The 20,142-nt window shown below is 57.9% G+C and overlaps 3 protein-coding genes across 10 annotated transcripts in view; 1 reads left to right on the top strand and 2 right to left on the bottom strand.

Annotated features, from left to right (window-relative positions):
• Positions 1-885: 885 nt before the first annotated feature.
• On the bottom strand, positions 886-4,221 carry FEN1 (flap structure-specific endonuclease 1). Of its 2 annotated transcripts, none has more exons than XM_081238582.1 (2): positions 3,984-4,221; positions 886-3,281 (listed from the first exon to the last, which is right to left on the bottom strand). In XM_081238582.1, the coding sequence occupies exon 2, from the start codon at positions 3,261-3,263 to the stop codon at positions 2,121-2,123; it is 1,143 nt and encodes a 380-aa protein (XP_081094708.1). In that variant the 5' UTR covers positions 3,264-3,281; positions 3,984-4,221; the 3' UTR covers positions 886-2,120. The 2 variants fall into 2 exon arrangements, with proteins under 2 accessions (XP_081094708.1, XP_081094709.1); XM_081238583.1 differs by lacking the exon at positions 3,984-4,221 and adding an exon at positions 3,791-3,958.
• Positions 4,222-4,350: 129 nt separating this feature from the next.
• TMEM258 (transmembrane protein 258) lies at positions 4,351-7,810 on the top strand. The gene is made up of 4 exons (XM_081238584.1): positions 4,351-4,441; positions 6,378-6,487; positions 6,953-7,089; positions 7,704-7,810. The coding sequence occupies exons 1-3, from the start codon at positions 4,439-4,441 to the stop codon at positions 7,077-7,079; spliced, it is 240 nt and encodes a 79-aa protein (XP_081094710.1). The 5' UTR covers positions 4,351-4,438; the 3' UTR covers positions 7,080-7,089; positions 7,704-7,810.
• Positions 7,811-10,662: 2,852 nt separating this feature from the next.
• Positions 10,663-20,142, bottom strand: part of MYRF (myelin regulatory factor) — a 31,017-nt gene continuing 21,537 nt past the window's right edge. For 3 of the 7 annotated variants that reach the window (XM_081238572.1, XM_081238578.1, XM_081238576.1), the window contains 18 exons: positions 19,932-20,042; positions 19,445-19,535; positions 18,887-19,087; positions 18,527-18,638; positions 17,930-18,039; positions 17,081-17,241; positions 16,936-17,008; positions 16,577-16,665; positions 16,217-16,285; positions 15,703-15,783; positions 15,462-15,550; positions 15,160-15,351; positions 14,671-14,922; positions 13,253-13,358; positions 12,948-13,022; positions 12,472-12,577; positions 11,058-11,132; positions 10,663-10,875 (listed from right to left, as the gene is read on the bottom strand). In XM_081238572.1, coding sequence (XP_081094698.1) covers positions 10,795-10,875; positions 11,058-11,132; positions 12,472-12,577; positions 12,948-13,022; positions 13,253-13,358; positions 14,671-14,922; positions 15,160-15,351; positions 15,462-15,550; positions 15,703-15,783; positions 16,217-16,285; positions 16,577-16,665; positions 16,936-17,008; positions 17,081-17,241; positions 17,930-18,039; positions 18,527-18,638; positions 18,887-19,087; positions 19,445-19,535; positions 19,932-20,042 — 2,074 coding nt within the window. In that variant the 3' untranslated portion in view covers positions 10,663-10,794. The remainder of the gene's footprint in view (positions 10,876-11,057; positions 11,133-12,471; positions 12,578-12,947; positions 13,023-13,252; positions 13,359-14,670; positions 14,923-15,159; positions 15,352-15,461; positions 15,551-15,702; positions 15,784-16,216; positions 16,286-16,576; positions 16,666-16,935; positions 17,009-17,080; positions 17,242-17,929; positions 18,040-18,526; positions 18,639-18,886; positions 19,088-19,444; positions 19,536-19,931; positions 20,043-20,142) is intronic. The other 4 variants (XM_081238574.1, XM_081238577.1, XM_081238573.1 and 1 more) reach the window with 3 other exon arrangements.

Genomic DNA, 20,142 nt, shown 5'->3' with positions numbered 1-20,142 from the left:
ATGCAGGGGACACGGGTTCGAGCCCTGGTCTGGGAAGATCCCACATGCCGCAGAGCAACTACTGTGCCACAACTAGTGAGCCTGCGCTCTAGAGCCCGCGAGCCACAACTAGTGAGCCCGTGTGCCTAGAGCACATGCTCCGCAACAAGAGAAGCCACTGCAATGAGAAGCCTGCACGCCGCAACGAAGAGTAGCCCCTGCTTGCCACAACTAGAGAAAGCCCGGGCAGCTACGAAGACCCAGTGCAGCCAAAAATAAATTTATATTTTAAAAATGTGCTAAATAGGATTTGCAGGATTGATTTTCCCTGCAGTGGTTAATAAACTGGAAAAGACCAGGCAACTCAACTTCAAAAATAAGAGGAAAACAAACCACGTTACCTGCTACCACAGGGGACAGGCCCTTAACTAGAGCTACTACACTGAGGTGGTAACACCTAAGTCTTCCCACCTCTGGGCCCCATCACCATTACTGCAGGCTTAGAATCAAATTACCTGAATGAGAAAATGGAGCTCAGGAAAATTCCCTGGCGGTCCGGTGGTTAGGACTCCATGCTTCCACTGCAGGGGGGCACAGGTTTGATCCCTGGTCAGGGAATGAAGATCTTGCATGCTGCGTGGTGCAGCCAAAAAAAAAACAAACGGAGCTCAAATAAGTTGTGTGGCTTGCTTCAATCTGGAAAATTGGTTTCATTTGTCAACTGCTAGAGACAGAGCAGTGAACAGATACTAAGATCGAGAGTTTGAAAACTACTGGTCTTTAGTCTTCTACCTGCTTAATCTGCTGAAATATTGTCAACTTAAATTTCAGACCACTTACGTGTCCTTGGTTAACTTTAAATGGCAGTGATAGGAATGCTACAAAATTAGAAACTCAAACAGGACAGCCCCCTATCAAGTTTTATTAGGATTATAAAAATTTCAGAGTACAAAAACATTCCACCTCTATGAAAAACAGTAACCTGAAGTTGACGTCACAAAGCGAACAAGAAAGTGATTTTTGAATGGCAGCTTTCACGATTTACAAACTGGTAAAGTAAATGCTTGGATGCTATGAAGTAGTTGATCTAAATTGTGAGGATTTCTCAAAGGAGCTCCTTTGTCTCACACAGTAGGTGGAAAACTAGAAATTCGTTCAATTTATTAAAACTTCTTTCCCAGCAAGATCAACTAGGCATCATCCTCTAAATGGCTGAAGTACTGCCAAAGCTGCTTTGGCCATTCTATGGAGCACGGTGCCATCTTGTGGCCAAACCACCCATTACTACAGTGCAATTCCAGCATGTTAACTTGGAGTGAAAAGAACATTTTATACTGCCTGAAACCTGGGGCACTTGAGATGTCTTCAAACGTTCTCAAAGAAAAAAGGACATTCTGGTTACTTTTATAATTTTATTGACTCTTTTCTCCTCATATCTTTCAAAACAAAAAACCCAGCATCTTATCCCAAAGTTTCGACTCAATTAACTGCCTCAGAGAGGCCATGTGAAGCACCACCACTTGATGCCTCTGAATAACCACTGTAAAGACTAGAGTTATGTACATAGCAAGTTCAAGTTTCTGCCCACCTCAGGACACACAGCTGGTAACCAAACCCTTGTGGCCAACTCCAGGGACTCTGCCTATCTTATTTCTCGGCAGCTCTTCCCATCTGTTTAAGACTGCATCTTCCTGATGGCTACCCTTCAGGGTGGGTCAAGGCTGAGCCAAAGAGAAGCACAGTCTAGTCCCCCGGTCACCTCCCACCAGCCACCAGCCACCAGCTGGCCAGGCAGGAAATCGTTTCCGGTCTTTTGTCTCCACCATTTATCTCCCTCTTTCTTCTTCAAAACTTGTTGCTCTCACTTTCATGTAACAATGGATTCAGTGTCCGTTAAATTGCCTGAGAGGCGGCTTCAGCCTGACATACTTTCCTGAGCTAAAAAAGAAAACAACAAACCTCTGTGGCTTTCCTGCCATGAGATCAAGTAACAAAGGGAAAAGCACTACTGAGCAGGATGGTGCTAGGGAAGCAAGGCAAGCCCCTCCCCACCCCCACGGAGGTTTCTCCAGCGCCAGTTCTTGCGGGTACAACACGGCAGACATTCTGGGGTCAGGGAGGTATAATGAAGGGAAAGCCGTCTATTTTCCCCTTTTGAACTTCCCTGCTGCCCCAGTCTTGGCCTTCTTCTTAGCGGACCCCTTGGGTTCTGGCTCCTTGCGCTTAGCTGAAGAGAGGGAGCCGGTCACCTTGAAGAAATCATCCAGGCGGCCCTGGGTGCTGCCCTGGCGGCTCTTGCTCAGCCTCCTGACCCCGCTGCGGATTCGCTCCTCGGAGAACTGCTTTTCACCACACATGAACTTGACGAGCTCTTCTTCATTTGGCTCGCTCCACTTCAGCTCCACAGATTCTGGGTCCAGCACCTCGGGCTCCAGGAAGAGCTGCTGGGCCTCCTTGTGGAGCCAATTTTCCGGCACAGGGTACTTGTTGGGGTCGAGCCGACGCAAGATCTCCTCGATGCTCTTGTGCTTCTGGATGAGGTCCACGGCCCTCTTGGGCCCAATGCCCCGAATGGTCTCACAGTAGTCACTGCCCAGCAGGATGCACAGATCCACAAACTGCTCCTGGTTCAGGCCCAGCTCCTGCAGAACCCGGCTCAGGTGGAACTCCTGGATGGGCAGCTTCTTGGCCTCGCTAGCAGTCAGGTGCCGCATGAGCACGGGGCTGCCAAAGGTCAGGCAATCCATGTCCTCGGTGGCCGCGGCATAGACTCTGCCGGCCTTCACCAGGGCGGCACAGCTGGCCTCAGCCTCGCTGGGCGCATCGAGGTATGGGACGCCCATGAGGCTCAGGAGATGCTTGCATTCGTCATTGTGTTGCTTGGTGACCTTCACCAGCCGCTTCGTAAACTTCTCCACCTCCCCTTCGGCCCCAGCAGCCTGGGCCTGCTGCAGCTGCTTCTCCGCCTCAGCCCGCCGCTCGCTGCGTTTGGCCAGCTCCCCTGACTTGAGCTGTGGAGGCTTGCCGTCAAAGACGTACACGGGCTTGATGCCGTTCTCGATCATTCGGATTGTGCGATAGAACATGCCCATCAGGTGGCTGGTGGTCTCACCCTCCTCATTCTGCAGCACATCCCCCCCTTGGCGAACAGCTATTAGGAACTGATAAATGCTCATGGAGGCATCGATAGCCACCTTGCGGCCAAAGTAGCTCTTGATGTCATTCTCCCGGATGGCACTGGGGGCCACGTCGGCAATCAGTTTGGCCAGTCCTTGAATTCCCATAGCAATACAGAGGGACAGCTAAAAGAGAAAGGCAGGTAAGACAAGGAGGAACTTAAAGGATGCAAAAGGAGGAAGGGTTACCAGGGGTACTATCTCACCAACTTCACGCCCTTGGCTAAACATATCTAGCACAACAAAACGACACCAAGTCAGCACCTCGGAAGATGAAAAGAACAAGACACGGCTCCCATCGTCAAGAAACGTACAGTCTAGTAAGGAAGTCCTCTCAATTAATACTAAGGCCTCCTGAGAGTTAACTGAGATAACAGACAAAACCCCCCGACAAAGATTAGGTGCTCGGTAAACGTTCTCCCTGCAGAACCCACTGGACCCTTTGGTTCGTGCCTCAAGCTGCCTGCTTTGCTAGAACGTGTACCGAGGGGACAGTGCCTCGTTAGCCGGGCATCCTGCCCCTGCGTCCGACAAACGCAGGCGGGAAAGGGATGTGAACGAGTGTAGCTCAAAAAAAGGTCTCCCCTCCGGGAGCTTAGTCACAATACACAACGACCTCATGAGCTGGGAATTACCTTCTTTCTACAAATGATGAAAGACGCTCGGAAGTTAAGCGACTGGCCCCGGGCTCAGAGCGGGAAAAGCGGCGGGCCCGCCTGACTGCGAATCCCGCGCTCGCTCCGCCCCGCCCGCGGCAGCCGCCGGCCTTCCCCAGGACCCGGGGCAAAACGGCCCGCCGCTCTCGGAGACGCTTCCGGAGGGTCTCACCTGGCCTCTGGGGCGCTCCGGCGTGGCCCAGGACAGATCTCAGCCCAACTCCCTCCTCAGCCGCGCAGCCCCCTCGGCACTAGCCGCTGATACACTCACACTCCGCCGCCTTCCAAAGCCCGCGCTCCCGTCACGTGACCTGCCGCGGCGCACAGCCTCCTGGGAAGTGTAGTACAGGCTCCGGCCCTCTCGGCCAGCTTCTCTCACGACAAACAGTCCCGCCAGGGTGAACGCACTCGCTCAGCGAGCCGACCCTACCCTTCTCTACCGCTTGCCCCCACTCCACCCCGGTCGCCCCGCAGGCTCCAGATCCCTCCACACCCGAAACCACACGACTACAAATCCCACAACGCCACCTGTGCAGCTGCACTTCCTCTTCCGGCTGAACAACGCGCCTGCTCCTGCCGACGTGTTCTTCCGGTGGCTGAGCGGCGGATTAACCTGTGTCCGGCAAAATGGTGAGAGGGTTGAGGGGAGTTCCGGATTGGACTTTGGGGACCCCTCGGGGCCCGTCCCGCGCCCTGTTTTTTTTCTCGCAGAAGCCTCAGGTGTCCGAGGTCCAGAGGGCTGGAGGCTCCTGGATCCTTCGGCTTGGGCTGAGGGGCGGGGAAGGGAAGCCCCTTGCCATGGACTCCTTAGGCTGAGGTTTTGATGGCACTGGGCTTCTGATCTAATGATTTATAAGGATGAGGAGCATGGGGAGCATTTCTGATACCTTCGAGCTTTTATCTCTGTTACTTGTGATCAATCTGTTACCTCTATCTGGAAAGTTTTTCCCGCCTGCCGAACTCGTACTCATACTACACGGTCCCGGGCAAAAGTCACCTTCTTGATGAAGTACTAACAACTGTCCCGGGCACTTGTCCTCTTTCTCCTGGGAGCCCCGCAGTCTATGTACAGACTTCTTGCCACGTGTCATGGACTTCTTTGTTATTTGCCACGCCTCCTAGTGACCACCATCTGACGTGCCTCTGGCCCTGGGATGATGTCTATTCATCTTTGTATTTCCAGTGCCAAACACGGGGCCGGCAACTGGAGGCTCAGTCAATGGCAGCGATTGTCTTTATCATTTTTAGGGGGGCATAAATGTTTACTGAATTGAATTCCTGTGTCTCTGAGAACAATGAGGTCAATTTACTTCTCTAGAGTTGTTGTGTTCTGGATTTTAGAAGCGTTGGCTGGTGGGTGACAATGGAAGTTAACATTTGTACAGAACTTTACGTTTACAGCCCTCTTTCACAAGCATTATCTCATAGTCTTCCCTATAACCTTGGGAGGGAAACAAACACCTATTGAACAACTACTCTATGCCAGGCAGTGAGTTAGATGCTATTGCGTTTGTCGCCTTTCTTAAATCATACATCAGCCTTGTGAGAGAGTTATTATTATGATCACTTTACTGAGACTCATGTTATTCAGTAGAGCCAGAATTTTATTTATTTTTTATTTTTAAAAAATATTGTTTACTTATTTACTTACTTTTAATTTATTTAATTTATTTAATTTTTGGCTGCCTTGGGTCTTCATTGCTGCGCTTGGGCTTTCTCTAGTTGCAGCAAGTGGGGGCTACTCTTTGTTGCGGTGCCTGGGCTTCTCATTGCGGTGGCTTCTCTTGTTGCAGAGCCTGGGCTCTAGGCACGCGGGTTTCAGTAGTTGTGGCATGTGGGTTCAGTAGTTGTGGCTCGCGGGCTCTAGAGCGCAGGCTCAGTAGTTGTGGCGCACGGGCTTAGTTGTTCCACGGCACGTGGGGTCTTCCCGGACCAGGGCTCGAGCCCGTGTCCCTTGCATTGGCAGACGGATTCTTAACCACTGCGCCACCAGTGAAGCCCCAGAATTTTAACTTATGTCTTTTGCTTGTAGGTCCTGAGATTCCTTAATTGTGTAGGGGGAAGAATACAAGAGTAGGAGTTGAGATCTGGGTACAAGTCCAGAGTCTGTCTTTCAGCAGGGATTCTGAGCTTGACGTCTACAGACATGGGTCCATAAAGCTCCTAAAATTATAAGCAGACTTTTTCTTGTATGCGGTTTGTCCCAGGCAAAGAGTCCATACCTTTCATCAAGTTTTTCTCATGGTGGCCGGTGACCTCAGAAAATGTTAAGGACCATTGCATTGATCTGTAGCTAATCAGTCGCCTTCTGTGCCGCAGCCTCTGACTCTCAGCTGCCCATCTTGTCTCATATTGAAAAGACAAAGTGCCACCTTAGTTTAAGATGTAATTGTTGTCATTCCCAAACGGAATCACTTGACGGTGGTTCTGAAGGATTTCCACATTTCCCAAGCTGAAGTAAGCTTCTAGCAGTCACAGCAGCACTAGGCTCAGTGATAACCCCATAGTGCCCCCAGATTGAGGTCATGGGATTCTTTGATGGCTCTGATCTCACGCCTTCCCTTAGGAGCTTGAGGCCATGAGCAGATACACCAGTCCAGTGAACCCGGCTGTCTTTCCGCATCTGACCGTGGTGCTGTTGGCCATTGGCATGTTCTTCACCGCCTGGTTCTTCGTGTATCCTTTCACTGAGCAGCCAGTGGGGCAGAATTACTGAGGTGGGAAACTGAGGGAGGAACCATGCTGGGTACATGCACCCTGCCAGTTTTGTTCCGGTGTGGGGATGGGGGATGGTAAGGAGGTTGAGGGAAGGCTATTTGACGTCCAAAGTCAGGTTGTGACCTTATTTTCCAGGTTCAGGTGAGCTCAATTCGCTCTTGCGGTTTCCAGGACAGTGAGCAGAGGGCCTGGCTGGACTGGAGGCTAGGTATGGGGACCCGTGGTGTGCTCAGGTGTCAGGAGGTATGAGGGCTAGTCTCAGCTCTGCCGCTCATTAGCTGTGTGACCTAACCCCTCTGGGCTTCATTTTCTTCATAGGTGGTGGAAGGGTGGTAGGAGCACCAGAGTCTAGGTCACCTCTTGGGCCCCTCTGCCCGGAGCCAGACCAGCCATCCGTTTGCTTCTCCTTAATTGCCCTGCCAGTTATGAGGTCACCTCCACCAAATACACTCGGGATATCTACAAAGAGCTCCTCATCTCTTTGGTGGCTTCACTCTTCATGGGCTTTGGAGTGCTCTTCCTGCTGCTCTGGGTCGGCATCTACGTATGAGCTCCCAAGGGTAAGAGCAATGACAGGGTGGGACACTGGAGAGGCCTCCCCACGCCCACATCAGCGGGGTCCTTGGGCCTGCATGACCCCTTGGTCAATGGAGTGAGACTCAGCAGAATGGATAGGGACACCACACACATGTGCCCCTTTCCCTGTCTCCTAATGGGGATCTGAGCCAAGTGGGACCACCTTTGTCAGTTCTGAGGTCTCCACACTGTCCAAGGCCTCGACCTGGCTCTGGGATATACTACATAGGGCTGTGGGCACAGGCTTCCCATGGTTACACATCTGCATTCTTACCCGTCATACACAGTGATTCGAGAGCCGCTGGGGAGTGACCCAGCAAGGGGCCAGGATCCGGGACTTGCTGCCAGGAGTAGCACTTTAATTCGTTTCAACGTTTTCAGTCACTGAGATAAATTTTGACTAAGTGACTAAAAAAAAATACCCACAACCTTGCTGCAGATAATCCACCAAACAGGTCACTTAGAATCAATCGGCTCTGGTGGCCCTGCTTCAAAGGACTGTGCCCATCAGCCCTCGCCCCAGGAGCATAGGGGTTTGGTGAGAAAAGCTGATGGAAAGAAGGCTCACTGCTCTCATTTTGATGCCCCTCTTTTTCAGGTACCAGCCAGGCGGCTTCACTGAATCCCTGCTTTTGTAAATTAGGTTTTTTTTACTATGCCAGAAGTGTCTCACCTGCTCACAATAAAGGCAGATGTGTGACAGCCCTGCCTGGTGCCTGTCCTGTGGGGTGGGAGTGGTGCAGGTGCTGGGACCCATGGCTTCCCCAGTCCCACCCCTTCCCATTTCTCCTGCCTTTCAGGTGGTTCCTGCTTGCTGGGAAGCCCTGCCCTCTGCCTGTGAGAGGGATATGGGGAGTGTCTTATCCTTAGAATTGAGGGCTCACCTGTGGATAGGAAGGGGCTCGGCCTGCCCTCCACTGTGGCTTCTAGTGTAAACTTCTGTGGGAACCCGTACCAGTCAAGTCTGCCCTGGGCCAGTCCCCTCCTCTCAGTGGTGCCGGGGACCCTCGAAAGGCTCAGCTTTTCCCTAAGGTGGCTACTTTTAACCCAGGCAGGGCAGCAGTAGGTCCGTGGGGTGTGGCTAGGGGAAGGGGCTGCTGCGTCCTGTTCCCAAGCCGGGCCTGAAGCTACGAGGGATAATGGGGTACAAAGCATCACCGGGCTCAGGGGCCCCAGTTGGTCCCAGGCCCATAGGCAACCCCATCTCCCACCAGACCAATCTCAAGAAGACAGGGAGGCAAGCTCAGATACAAAGCAGTATTTATACATTTATTTATATACGTATATTTACTTCAGAAAAGAACAGTTCAGGGGACAGGAAGCAAGCAGGCCCGGGGCTGCTCCCCTCTGCGCACTCCGGGGTCAGAGGTGGTACGCGATAAATATGAGTCAGAGCTCAGGGGCAGGAAGGGGGGGTTAAGTGGGAGGGGAGGGGCGCACTATGCACACGCAGGCTTTCCCGGGGGGGGCTGTAACATGGGCAGGGGCACTTGTGCATTGAGAGGCGCTGTGTACAGCTTGAAGCCTGGGGGAGATCGGCCTAGTGGCTACAGGAGTAAATGCCAAAGGGGAGAGAGGAAGGGAGGGGTAGGCTGCTGGACCCGGGGTAGGGGATGGAGCCAAGACACCCACTCACCAGCACCCGCCAGGCAGCTGTCAGCCTCCAGCAGGTGGCCCACTGGCCTTCCCTGAAGCCCCTTTCCCTCACTGGGCTTACGGCAACTTCAGTCCAAGGTTGACCCCCCCTCCTTGGCCCCAAACTCAGCACTGAGGACCCCCTCCCCAGGCATGGAAACAGCCAGCTGCCAACCAGATTGGGGCGATGCTGTATCCAGATGGCTCCAGGGGGCAGTGGAGGGTCACTTTCCAGTTAAGCACAGGGGGGCCGCGGTCCAAGACCTTGTACCCCCACTGAGGAAGCCCCAGAATCCTATTAGAAGGGGCAGGGCTCGGTAGTTGTATGGCATTTAGGGAGGGTTCCCCCAGTGGGAGGAAGGAGAACAGAGCAGCGCTAAGTAAGCCTCGGCCGCCAGCATGGTGTGGGGAGCCATGTAATTCCTATGTCGGAAGGAGGGGCCACACTGGGGAGGGGGCTGGGAGGCGAGGTATCCTTGCTACCCCCATTCCCCCTGTGTTTCCCTATCCCGAGAAGTGCTTTGACATCCATAGCAGAAGGGGGCCCGCGGTTCCTAGGCTTCTTGAAGATTCAGGTCTCTCACAGAAAGGCCTCCCACTCAAAGCTGAGAATGAGAGGTAGATGGGGCAAGGCCTGGCTCCCAAAGCAGTGGCAGAATATCACAGGGCAAGGACGGCATTTCCGTCCCCATTTCTGAACCCATGGCAGACACGGCAAAATGATTTCCACCCTCCTTCCATGAGCCTGGATGTGGCCTCAGAAAGCTCCACATACCCATTAAGAAAGGTTAACGTTGGCACTTGAGAGAAGACTTCTTCTGTAACCCAAGCCCACCACTCTGCTCCTGGGAGGAGTGGGCAGAACTGGGACTACTGCCGAGCACGGGGCCCCCAGCCCGGCTGTCCGAGCCCAAGCACGGGAGCCCTTGAATCTGGGGAGGTGAGGCCACCAGCAGACAAGAGGGAAAGGCCAGTCCTGGTGGTCGGGAGTGGGGTGGGTGTCTCAAGGCTCCCTGGGACGGATCAGAGCCAGGGCCCTGCCTTTCAAGTGTCCCCCCAGGGCTCTGGCCTGCTCCGGGCTTTCCATGTCCATCCTTCCACTCCTGCCCGGGTTTAAGTGCATTTTAGTAATTATTTTCATTAATAACAGCAAAAGCTATTTGCATCCACCCACCAGACGAGACCGGCCTGCTGCCTTGCAGGGATTCCCGCTCCTCTGCTCAGAGACCTCTGTGAGCTCTGGAAGCTCCCAGGGGCCCAGGCCGCGGGGCTGCAACGCCATCTGGGGGCTCACAGGGAACTTCCTTCCCTTCGGGATACTCCAGGTTCAAGGGTCCAAGGCTTACCTGGCCCACTGGCTCCCCTGGTTCAGCCAGGCACTAAGTGTACACAAGGCACGTGGTCGGTTGCCAGCCCATCCAGGGCTGGCTTCAGCTGCCCTGGGAGCTCTTGGAGCCAAGCTCTCCCAGGGAGAGGAGACCTCCTGGGCCATGCTTAAAGCTTAGAAGTCCAAGTCCAGTAACAGTCAGACCCTAAGAAGTCCACTACCTAGCCCTCCCCAGGGAGCAGCTTCAAGGGTGAGGGCTGTTTGCCCTCCACTGACTCGTGGGTCCAGCCAAGTCTCTTGAGGGTTCGAGCCAAGCCCCCGCCGGTCTCAAAGGCGGACGGGTCCTCTCTCCAAAAGAGGGGTGGCTCCCAGTCGCAGAAGGGGAGGCAGGAAGGGTGGGCTCTGGGCCGAGTCACGGGCTTCCCCCGCCTCTGGGGCGCTGCCGCCCGCCAGCCCTCCATCGGCCGTATCCAGACACGTGAATCGGGCCGGTCTGGGCCCGGCAGGTCTCCCTCCAGCACCCTCCATGGTCTGGGGGCGCCGCCAGCAGGCCCAGCAGCTCCAGTGTGAGGACTTCCAGTTTCACCAGGCACGGGGAGGGCCGAGCCGCCTCAGTTCCTCTGAGGAAGTGCCAGCGGCGGGCTCCAGTGTAACACCATGGCATCCAGTGTGGAGGGGGCGCCCGGGGACCCCCGGGCCCTGCTGTGGCGCTGCCTCCCAGGGCAGCTCAGTCACACAGGCGGTAAAAGTGGAAGTAGTAGTCTGCGGCCGGCCAGACCGGGGCCTCCAAGCTGCAGTTGGCCTGACCCTGGGGGGAAGGGCAGTGGGAACCAGTGAGGTGGCTCTGGGGTGGGGGTGGGGGGCGCCAGAGGCGCTCCCCGTGCTGACGTCACCTGACTGCCCATGTCCTGCCATGTGATCTTCAGTCCCCAGCCTTCCCCCAAGCCCCACCCTGAACCTCTGGGGGCAGACAGGGCCCCCGGTGCTCACCAGCAGTGCCACCCGGAAGTGATAGGTGAATCTGCGGAAGGACAGGATGGTTACTGGCCACTGGTGGGAGGTGCCCTGGGGAGAGGGGAGAGGGGGGCAGAGGGGTCAGGACAGCTGTGCAGCCCCCCACCCCCTGCCCCATCCCAACCGGCATCCCTCGCCATGGCCGTCGCAGCCCTGGCTCTGTGGCATGGTTTACAATGCGGAGAAGCAGAGATCTGAAGAGAGATCGGAGGGCGCACTTTCTACTTCGGGGAGCAACAGCACCCACCGTCTGTGTACACTCCGTGCCAGGCACCCGGGGGCCCACAGCCGCTGGTCTCTTACTGCCTCCCCTCTCACCACTGTGCTCCGGGCACATCCAAGTACTTCGCTCACCCCATCCACACTGCAACCCGCTGAGGTGGTGCCGCTTACAGATGAGGACAGTGCTGAGTTACCTGCCTAAACTCTGCCGATGCTGGGCAGAGCTGGCATTCAAGCCCTCCCCGCCCAGGGCCTGAGCCTCCAGGGCTCTCACCCACTCCGTCGTCTACTCAAGCTACGTTCTCCCGGGCTAGAGAGTGCATTCTTGGAAGGCAAGGCCTCTTTCTTCCCTACCTCTGTCTCCCCTCAGCTGGGCCCAGCACAGGGCCTGGGACAGAGGAGGCCCCAACAGATACTTGTTGAATAAACACACGAGTGGGTGAGAAGAAATTCCCTTAACTTGTGCTGAGAGTCACAACTTCGGGTTACGTGGCCAGACAGGAGCTGGACGGTGACAGGTTCCCAGACCAGGAGGCAGCCCCCTCCACACAGCCCAAGAGATCTTCCAAAGTCACAGATAGAACCATGCCACGGCCCCCGCCCAAGCTTCAGGTCCAGCCTCCTTCCTGTCTCCCCTGGCGCACAGCCCTCGCCACGTTTCCAGCTCTGCCAGCGCGCCATGCTCTCCCTGGCCGGCCGCCAGGCCTCTGCACCCGCTGTTCCCCTACTCCTGGGACGCTGTCCCCTTTCCTTTCCCCAGCTGATCCCATATTGCTCTTCAGGTCTCATCTTAATCAAACACGACTTGGGGGCAGCTGGCCTGACCCTGAGGCCACACAAGGTCAGCTCTCCCTGCCACGGGCTCCCAGGACGCCCTCCACACACCCTCCCCGTCTCCACCATTGCGCTCACCCCAGGTTAGGCCTTGTGGAACTGTTTTCCTCCCCAGGCCTAAGTCAGGGCAGGCACAGGGCCGGGAGACACTCAGCGGTGAGCGGTGCACGCATGCCCCGCTCCCGGAGACACAGAGGCCCAGGCCCCAGAATGTCCTCCATGGAGATGCCTGCTCTCTTGACTGCGGCTCCCTCTCCTCTCCCGCTTGGGAGCCCAGATGTGCCGGGGGGAGGAAGCTCCGGCCTGGCTGGCCCACAGCTTCCCAGTCTCCTACCTGGGTGTCCTGGTGGGCATGGAGGCTCTGTGGAAAGCCCCCCTCCTCACACGGCTCCTCCTTTGACATCAGGCTGCACAGCACCACGGACGCGGGGGCCGAGGAGCTGGGAAAGACCCGGTCAGCAGGGAAGTGGGGTTCCGAGCTCCCCCAGCCCAGCCCGCTCCTAGCCAGCCCTCCACTCTACCTCCCTCACCCCGGTGAGACAGGGCACTGAATGCTCACAGCCTGAAAATGATGCGTAGCCGTCAAGGCTCCAGACGGCTACAAACCCTTTCCCAGCCACCGTCCCACACAGCCTTCACAGCCCCTGGGAGGCGGCAGCCCATTGCACAGATGAGGAATCAATGCCTGGAGGTTGCCAGGTCACACAGCCAGTGAAGCACAGAGCAGGCAATAAAGCTAGCACCCCTCCTCAGCCCCCTCCCCCGGCTGCCTGGGACCACTGGGTCTCCATCCCCCACGGCGGCACTCACTTCATCTGCAGGGTCAGGCGGAGGTGCAGTGGGGTGCTGCTGCTGATGGGGATGTGGTAGGTGAAGTTTCCAGGCCTGAAAGGGCAAAGCTGGCTCCTCAACAAGGCCACCCTGCCCCCACCACCTCCCATCAACTCCTCAGCCCCCAGTCTACAGTGGAGCCCTTCAGGGGCCTGGAAAGGGGCTGCCCCACCTTGAGGGGGAAGTTCCTCCCTGAGGGGAGCAAGATCTGAACACCTGGACTGCCTGGGCTCATGTCACCAGAGGGAACCTGTCCTGGGGCGGGGGGAGGTAGCCAAGCCCACCTGCAGGCATCCTCTGAGGAGCAGTACTGGGACGTGATGGGCATCGAATTCTCCAGCACCTGGATGGAGGTCAGGGACGGCACTGGGTCTGCAAGGAGAGAGGCCACTGGCGCAGGAAGGAGGGTGACAAGACAGGACACAAATGAGAAGCAGCCAAACCTGTCCTTGCCCGAGACTCGCATCAGTCATTCACACCTCAGCAGGAATAAATTTCAGGTTATTCTTTCCAGACTCCCACAACAGCTGGGGTCACGCCACCATCTTCCCCAGCAGCCCTAGGACTACACAGTTCCCGTGAGCCTGAGGTGTGCCTCCTTGACGGACCCAGGACACCCAGAAGTAGGGATGGGTCTTCCATATCCCCTGCACGGGGCGTACAGGAGCCCGCTCTTCAGGCCCCTGTTCTTGACTGCACACATCTCTTCCCAACTCGGGGTGCAGCGACGTCAAGTTGGTAGCTTGAAATCAGCCATGGCGGGAGTATTCACACACACAAATCAGGGCCCCACTGTCCTTCAAAGACTCAGCTTCAATGTCGCCTCCTCCAGGAAAGCCTCCCCTGATCATCTCCGCACCTCAGTCCGGATTCTGTGCCCTCCCCAGTCGCCAAGCTGCCTGTGTGTCCCCTCAGAGCCTCACCACGCTGCTGTTTTCGTGTCTGTGAGCCCTTGGGGGCAGGACACATCCATCTCCATCACCCCCGGTGCCCTGTACGGAGCCAGTCACAGAGAAGGGGCCCAGGAAACGGCTGCCTGGTAAGCATCTACCCCGTGGGGTTTCCCCATCACTCTGAACTTCAATCTCGGCAAACCAGTTTCTAAGCTTTTTTTTTTTTTCTCTTTAAGCCACAAAACCCATCAAATGGAAGTTGATGAGGAAGCTCAATACCTAGAGCAGAGGTGCCTGGTTGAAGCCAGGAAGGTTCTCGGCCTCCCCTTTAAGCTCCAGGGAAGCCCCGGAGATACTTCAGAGAAACCCGGTTTGAAAACCAATACAGGGTTCTCTAGCTTTGTTAAAACCAAAGGTTTGAGGTTTGGAAAATTGGGGGGACCCTGAACAGTACCCTTCTTGCCCTGGCATGGTGACATAAAAGGAGCCACGTGGACTTGGGATCAAATTCCACCTCTGCCGCTAACAGGCTGTATGACCCTGGGCAAGTCATTCAGCCAAGTTTCCATTTCCTCATCTGAACAATGGGGACGATTCCTTTCTCGCAGGAGTGTTGTGAAGATTAAACGAGGCGATGGATATAACGCTATATAATCAGCCTGGCCTGATTCCTGGGACTCAGTAATGCTCAGCAAATGTCTGTCGACTGACAATTCTGCACCCAGGTATTCCGGTGATGGGCTGAAATGGGCCCCAGCCAGTGAGCCTCGCCGGGCTGGGCTGAGCGGGGGAGGGGGTAGGGCAGGTACCTGGCTGGCTCCGGGCCTGGGTGGGCTGAGCAGGGCTCAGGCCAAGCTGAGGGGCCCCTCGGCGGCCCCGGACATGGAGACCAAGGCTAGGGCTGTTCTTGGCTTTGCCCTGGCCTCCAGGAAAGGGGACCGCAGGGCTGGCCACAGGGTCTGAGTTCTTTGGATGCTTGAAGTAGCCAATGCCATTGGCTGACAGGCCCCAGGACTTGGCTCTGATGTTGGTGGCTGGCAGCAGGGCCATCTGGCTGTGGCCTGTGGAGAGAACGAGGCACGGGCTGCCTCCTGCCCAGCTGTCTTGAGGGCCCGACTGGACTCTGGGTGACTCCCTTCTCTCTCCTGGTCTCCTCAGGGGGAACCCCCAGTCTTTCTCCAGAGCCTCAATCTGGGCTCCAGGAGACCAGACCCTCCCACCAATGAGTCTTTGGGGCCTTTCTTAGGCCTCCTGTAAAACCCCCTCCAACCCAAAACCTGGCCCCAAGCGAGCCATACCTGAGCGGTTGGTGGAGGGGCCGGGACTGGGGCTGAGACCATGGCCAGGATTAAAGCTGGGGCCAAGGCTAGGGTCAGGGGTGGGGCTGGGGCTGGGCGAGGAGCAGCAGACGACTGGGCAGGGGCGGCTGGAGCACAGGTCCAAGGTGTGGAGGGCTGGAGCTGGGGCCGAGCTGGTCGGGCCAGTGGTAACTGAGGAAGCCAGAGGCTGTGTGAGCCGGAGTGGGGCAGCAGAGCCCCCGACCCAGAACACAGCCACCGCTCCCCATCCCATCCCTCCAAACCCACGGCCCGGCACGCACCCAGCAGCAGAGAGGGCTGCGTGCCCGGCCGCCCAGTGGTCACAGGGGACTGTCGGAGCTGAGTGGTCCCAAAGCTCTGGCTGGACCTGCTGGGGAAGGGTGGGCTGAGCTCAGAGGGGCTGGGAGAGCCTGAGCAGGAGGCCTGGGAGTCCCAGAGCAGCGGGAGGGGCGCGAGGAGGTGGACAAGGAAGGCAGAAAGGAGGCAGAGGCAGGAGGGAGAGGGCTTGGTCCAGACACGTACCATGGGCACATGGCCTCACTCCCCCCAGGGTGCTGGGGCCGGAGCAGGGCCAGAAGACAGGAAGTGGACACGGCAAAAGAGCTAAGGGGCAGCAGAGAGGAAAAGAGGGGGCAGGCACAGGGGAGGAGAGAAAGAGAAGACACGGTCAGAGATGGCCCAAGGACTGAGGGTGACAGTGGGCAGAAGAGCCCAAGGCCCCACCCTGGCCCTCCTGCCCCTACCCCCTGTTCTAACCTGGGCCGCTCAGATGCCCCCTGCCACTCAGAGGCCCAGCTACCTGGAGGAGCACTGAGTAGGCCAGGGAGAAACATCGGCTTCAGTACGACTGCGAAGCAGCTGCCCCCCTTCCAGAGAGGCCTTCCCACCCACCCCCACAAACCCCTGGCGAGCTAAGAGCCTGAGGTGGAATCCCCTTTAGAGGAGACAGTCTCCAGGGCTCCTCCGAGCCAGGGCTGCCCACCAAAGCCCCGCCCGGCCTGGCGATGGCCCCGCATCCAGGCCTCCAGGGACATACCCATCAGTTTCCACCAGGTCCTCCTCGGTGCGCAGGCTCAGCACATACAGTGTAGACATGGACACCACGCTGGGAGCCACAGGAAGAGGCCATTGTTAGAGCTGGAGCCACCATCCAGCACCCTCTCTCCAGGGCGGGGCCTGTGGTTTTTGTTCCCAGGGGCTGGACTCCCAAGTGATGCCTGTACGCGGGTCTCCCCAGTCCCAGGGAGAGGAGACAGAACGCGGCAGCCCCCCTTCCTTCCCCGAAACCTCAGCCACTTCATCTCCCAGGCCCCGCCCTCTTCTTCCCCCAGGACTGGGCCCGTGAGCAGCCCGACGTCCCCGGCCAGCCGCCCCCAGAGTTTGGGGGACAAGTCACCTGAAGGCCATGACCACCACCAGGGCGATGATGGTTCCCTGCAGGAAGCGCTGGCTGATGCAGGCCTGGTCTGGGACCACAGACGATGACTGAAGACCAAGAAGAAAGGGGGAAAAGGCCCAGACTTAGGGAGCCTACGGTCTGACCCACGGTGGGCTCTGCTGAAGTTGGGATACTCATCCCCTCGGGGGGCAGAGGGAGAGGAAGGAGAAACCAGGGGCTGGGAGGGCTAGAGGGTCCAGAAGGGAGGGGAGGGGAAGCACTTGGAGTCAGTGAGCCTGGAGAGGCGCCAGCTGGAAAGGGAGGCCACGAGGATGGGGAGGCCCCAGTCCCTGCCCCCCATCCCTGCCCACCCTCACCTTGCTGGCCACCTTGGGGGGCCTCTTCTTGTGGGGGACGCTGCCCGCCCGGCTGAACTGGCTCCCTGCGTGGCTGCAGCAAGAGGGCAGGGTCAGAGGTGCCTCTGGGAAGGGGGTCTTGCCCTCCCCGGCTCCGAGCCCCCACCTGAAGGCACCCGAGCTGCCGGTGGACTTGAGGCTGTCGAGGCGCCGCAGCTTGGCCAGCTTGTGGCTCCAGCGCTCCAGCTCATCAATGCGCGTCTCCAGGTTGTCCGTCAGCTTGCACAGCTCCTTCACAGCACCCACGTTCTCCATGAAGATGCGCTCCTGCAGCGGGCAACGGCCAGTGTCGAGGGCACAGTCAGCCCCCGGGAGCCCCAGGCTATGGGCCCATCGGGGTGCAGGAGGAGGGCACTCAAAGGCTCCCTGCCCAGGCCAGCCTTGCTTCTCGTCCAGCCTCAGCTCCCTTGGCTCCCTGTGCCTGCGTCCGAACAGCATCCCACCTCTGCACCTTTCCCCACCCATGGTCAGAACCCGCTGACCCTCAGAGGCTCCCACCCTCCATCGCCCCGTCTGATGAACACGATGTCTCAGACTTCAGCAGAGGCCAAAACATATCACATTCTCATTGGTGCCCATCCTCATGCCAGGAAGGTTACAAACATTATCCTCACAACAAACCCCATGTTTAAGCTTTTGTCATAACCACATTAGAACTTCTTAGCGGTAAGTATCGTTTCCCTCCTTTTGCAGGGGAGGAAGATGACCCTCAGGACGTTCCTCTTGCCCTTGATCGCACAGCCTCACACTGGCAGAGTCCCCACCTCCCACCTCCGCCTCTCCCAGTGGGGTGGGGAGGGGGCTCTGGAAGCAGCATGAGAGAAGACTGGGGGGCAGGGGGAATGCTCCTGTTCTCGGCACTTCAGTGTCCCGGGTCTCTACGGAGGGGGTGAACGCCCTCCAGCGGGTCCACCCCTCTGCCCCTTGGGCTCCCTTCAGTCCCTCCTCCACAGACCTTGTTCACCACCAGGAAGTTCTCTATGGTTTTCCCATTGGCAAAGACCACGTCTCCAGTGTCCTTCACGGCCTCAGGCAGGATCTCCTTCACCTCCTGAGCGATGACACCTGGGGAGGGGCAAGCCAAGTGTGTGTTGGGGGGAGGACTGCCCACAGCACCGTAATGTAAGCAGGGGCTGGGATCGGTGAGGGTGAAATTCTGGGGGCTAGAGATTTGGGATCCAGGGAGCCCCGGAGCAGGGAGCTCCGAGGCACAGGGTCACAGTTCCAGGGATCAAGGTGTGGGGTTCCCTGGGCTAGGGATAGGGGCATATTCCAGGGAGTAAGGACCCCAGGGGAAAGGGAGCGGGGATCCAGGAGAATAAAGGCAAGATTCATCTAGGGAAGAGAGGAGCGAGGATCCCGAGGCCACAAGTTCCAGGCTTCCAGTGTCAAAGGGCGAGGGGTCCGGCCCGAAGGGCAGGTCTTCCGGAGGGCCGGGATTCCCAGGGGCAGGTTTCCAGGAGTCATGGGAAGGGGTTCCTGGGAGTAGGGTTTCCAGAGGATAGGACAGGGTCGGGTTACCAGATCCCAGCCTGCGCTCGTGAATCCTTACCCGTTTCTGGCGCCGCGGCCTCGATGCCAGCAGTGGCGGCAAACTCCGGCTTGTATCTGTAGTGGACCAGCCGCATGCGCGAAATCCTCTTCAGCTGCTCGGTGGTGTCCACCTGCGCGGGAGCCAGGGCCGAACTGAACGCCTCCCGTCCTGGGCCCGTCCGGAGGCAGCAGTGTGGAGGGGAGACCCTGCTACTAGGGTCGCGGGATCCAGAGATCCAGGGCCAGCCTCCCCCACCTCCTTCCCCTGCAGCCCCGCCCCCTACAGAGCCACGCCCACAAAGCAACCCCGCCCCCCGCGGGCAACCCCGGTCACCAGTTCCTCCCGCTCAGTTGTCCCCGCCCCCAGCCCCGCCCCCACCTCCTGCAAGTGCTCCTTGGCCCGCAGATCCGAGGGATGCATGAGCGAGCCCATGACCTTGACATTGCCGTGCACCACCAGCGCCTCATCGGGCCGGTCTGTGTTGATGCCCACACGGCCATGGTGGAAGACGGTGTCGGGCACCTGCGCCCGCTGCCACAGCACGTCGCTGTCACTCTCAAACTGGCCCGGATTGGAGGCCTAGCAGGAGTTGGGGTTGGATCAGCCCTGGGGGATGGGGGACCTGCAGCGCCCTGGGAAAGGGGGAAACCCCGCAGCCACCTCTCCAGCTCCAGCCAGACCTCCTCACCCCACCATGCCCCGCTTAAACTGTCCCTCCCATTGTGGCAACCAGGTCCTGGCCATCTCCACACTTTATTGTGAAGGAGACACTGTGACCCGGACAGGGTGGGAGCCTTGCCCAAGGGCACACAGCGAGTGCCCAGCAGGATCAGCATTCCCGCTCCTGACTCCTGAGGACCCCTGTATCTCTCCTGGGTGCTGTTTCTCCCAGGTCTGGGGAGGACTCTCAGCCCTCTGTGGGGAGGTGGCCCTCACCCGCACGATGATGCGTTCTGAGATCTGGGCGGCCAGCGTGTAGTTCTGGTTCTGTGCGTGGGCCTGGAGGGCCACCACCAGCATGAAGTACCTGGGGCACACAGGGGTTTTAGAGGCACCCAGGGGTCTGCCCCACTGCCTCCCCACCCCCCGCCAGCCTTCCTGGGTCAGATGTACAGTGCCCACTCGGTCATCTCGCCCAGGCTCCCACCAGCCAGGAAGAGGGCATGAACACCCCGTCTTACAGAGGAGGAACCTGAGTGTCCACTAGGGGGCGGAAATTCCCCAGGGCCCACCAGCTAGGAACCAGGCTTCTGCTCTCCCATCTGTAAGTCAGTAAGGAAGGGCTCTGAATCCCAGGTCCCCTTTTTTGTGAAATGGGTGAGTCTGTGGGACTCTGTGCCTGGCATGCTATGTGGGGTGGCACCCTCCCACTCCTCGTCCTTAGAAGTGGAGCGGCTCCAGGGCAGGGGCCCAGCCTGCTCACCGCTGGTCAGGGTTGGGCTTGCCCTTCTTGCGCATGTTGTTGGCGGTGGTCTCGCTGAAGTGCAGCCTCCCCACAGTCACCTTCGTGACCTGCTCGGGGGGCAGGCTGACCCTGCAGGGGAGGGGCAGGGTACTCAGGGCGCAGGGAAGGGGCCTGCGGAGAGCCAGGCCGCAGTGGGGCACTGGGGTCAGGAGTGTGTAGTAGGTACACA

Source organism: Mesoplodon bidens, assembly GCF_964165515.1.
Source record: "Mesoplodon bidens genome assembly, chromosome: 7".
Classification (NCBI taxonomy): domain Eukaryota; kingdom Metazoa; phylum Chordata; class Mammalia; order Artiodactyla; family Ziphiidae; genus Mesoplodon; species Mesoplodon bidens.
The sequence above is the reverse complement of the archived record's forward strand: the minus strand, read 5'-3'. Positions and strand labels throughout refer to the sequence as shown.

Excerpts from the sequence above, each read along its gene's own strand:
- FEN1 (XM_081238582.1), bottom strand. The coding sequence starts at position 3,263 with ATGGGAATTCAAGGACTGGCCAAACTGATTGCCGACGTGGCCCCCAGT.
- TMEM258 (XM_081238584.1), top strand. Across the intron at positions 6,488-6,952 it reads TTCACCGCCTGGTTCTTCGT|TTATGAGGTCACCTCCACCA; the intron begins GTATCCTTTCAC and ends TTGCCCTGCCAG.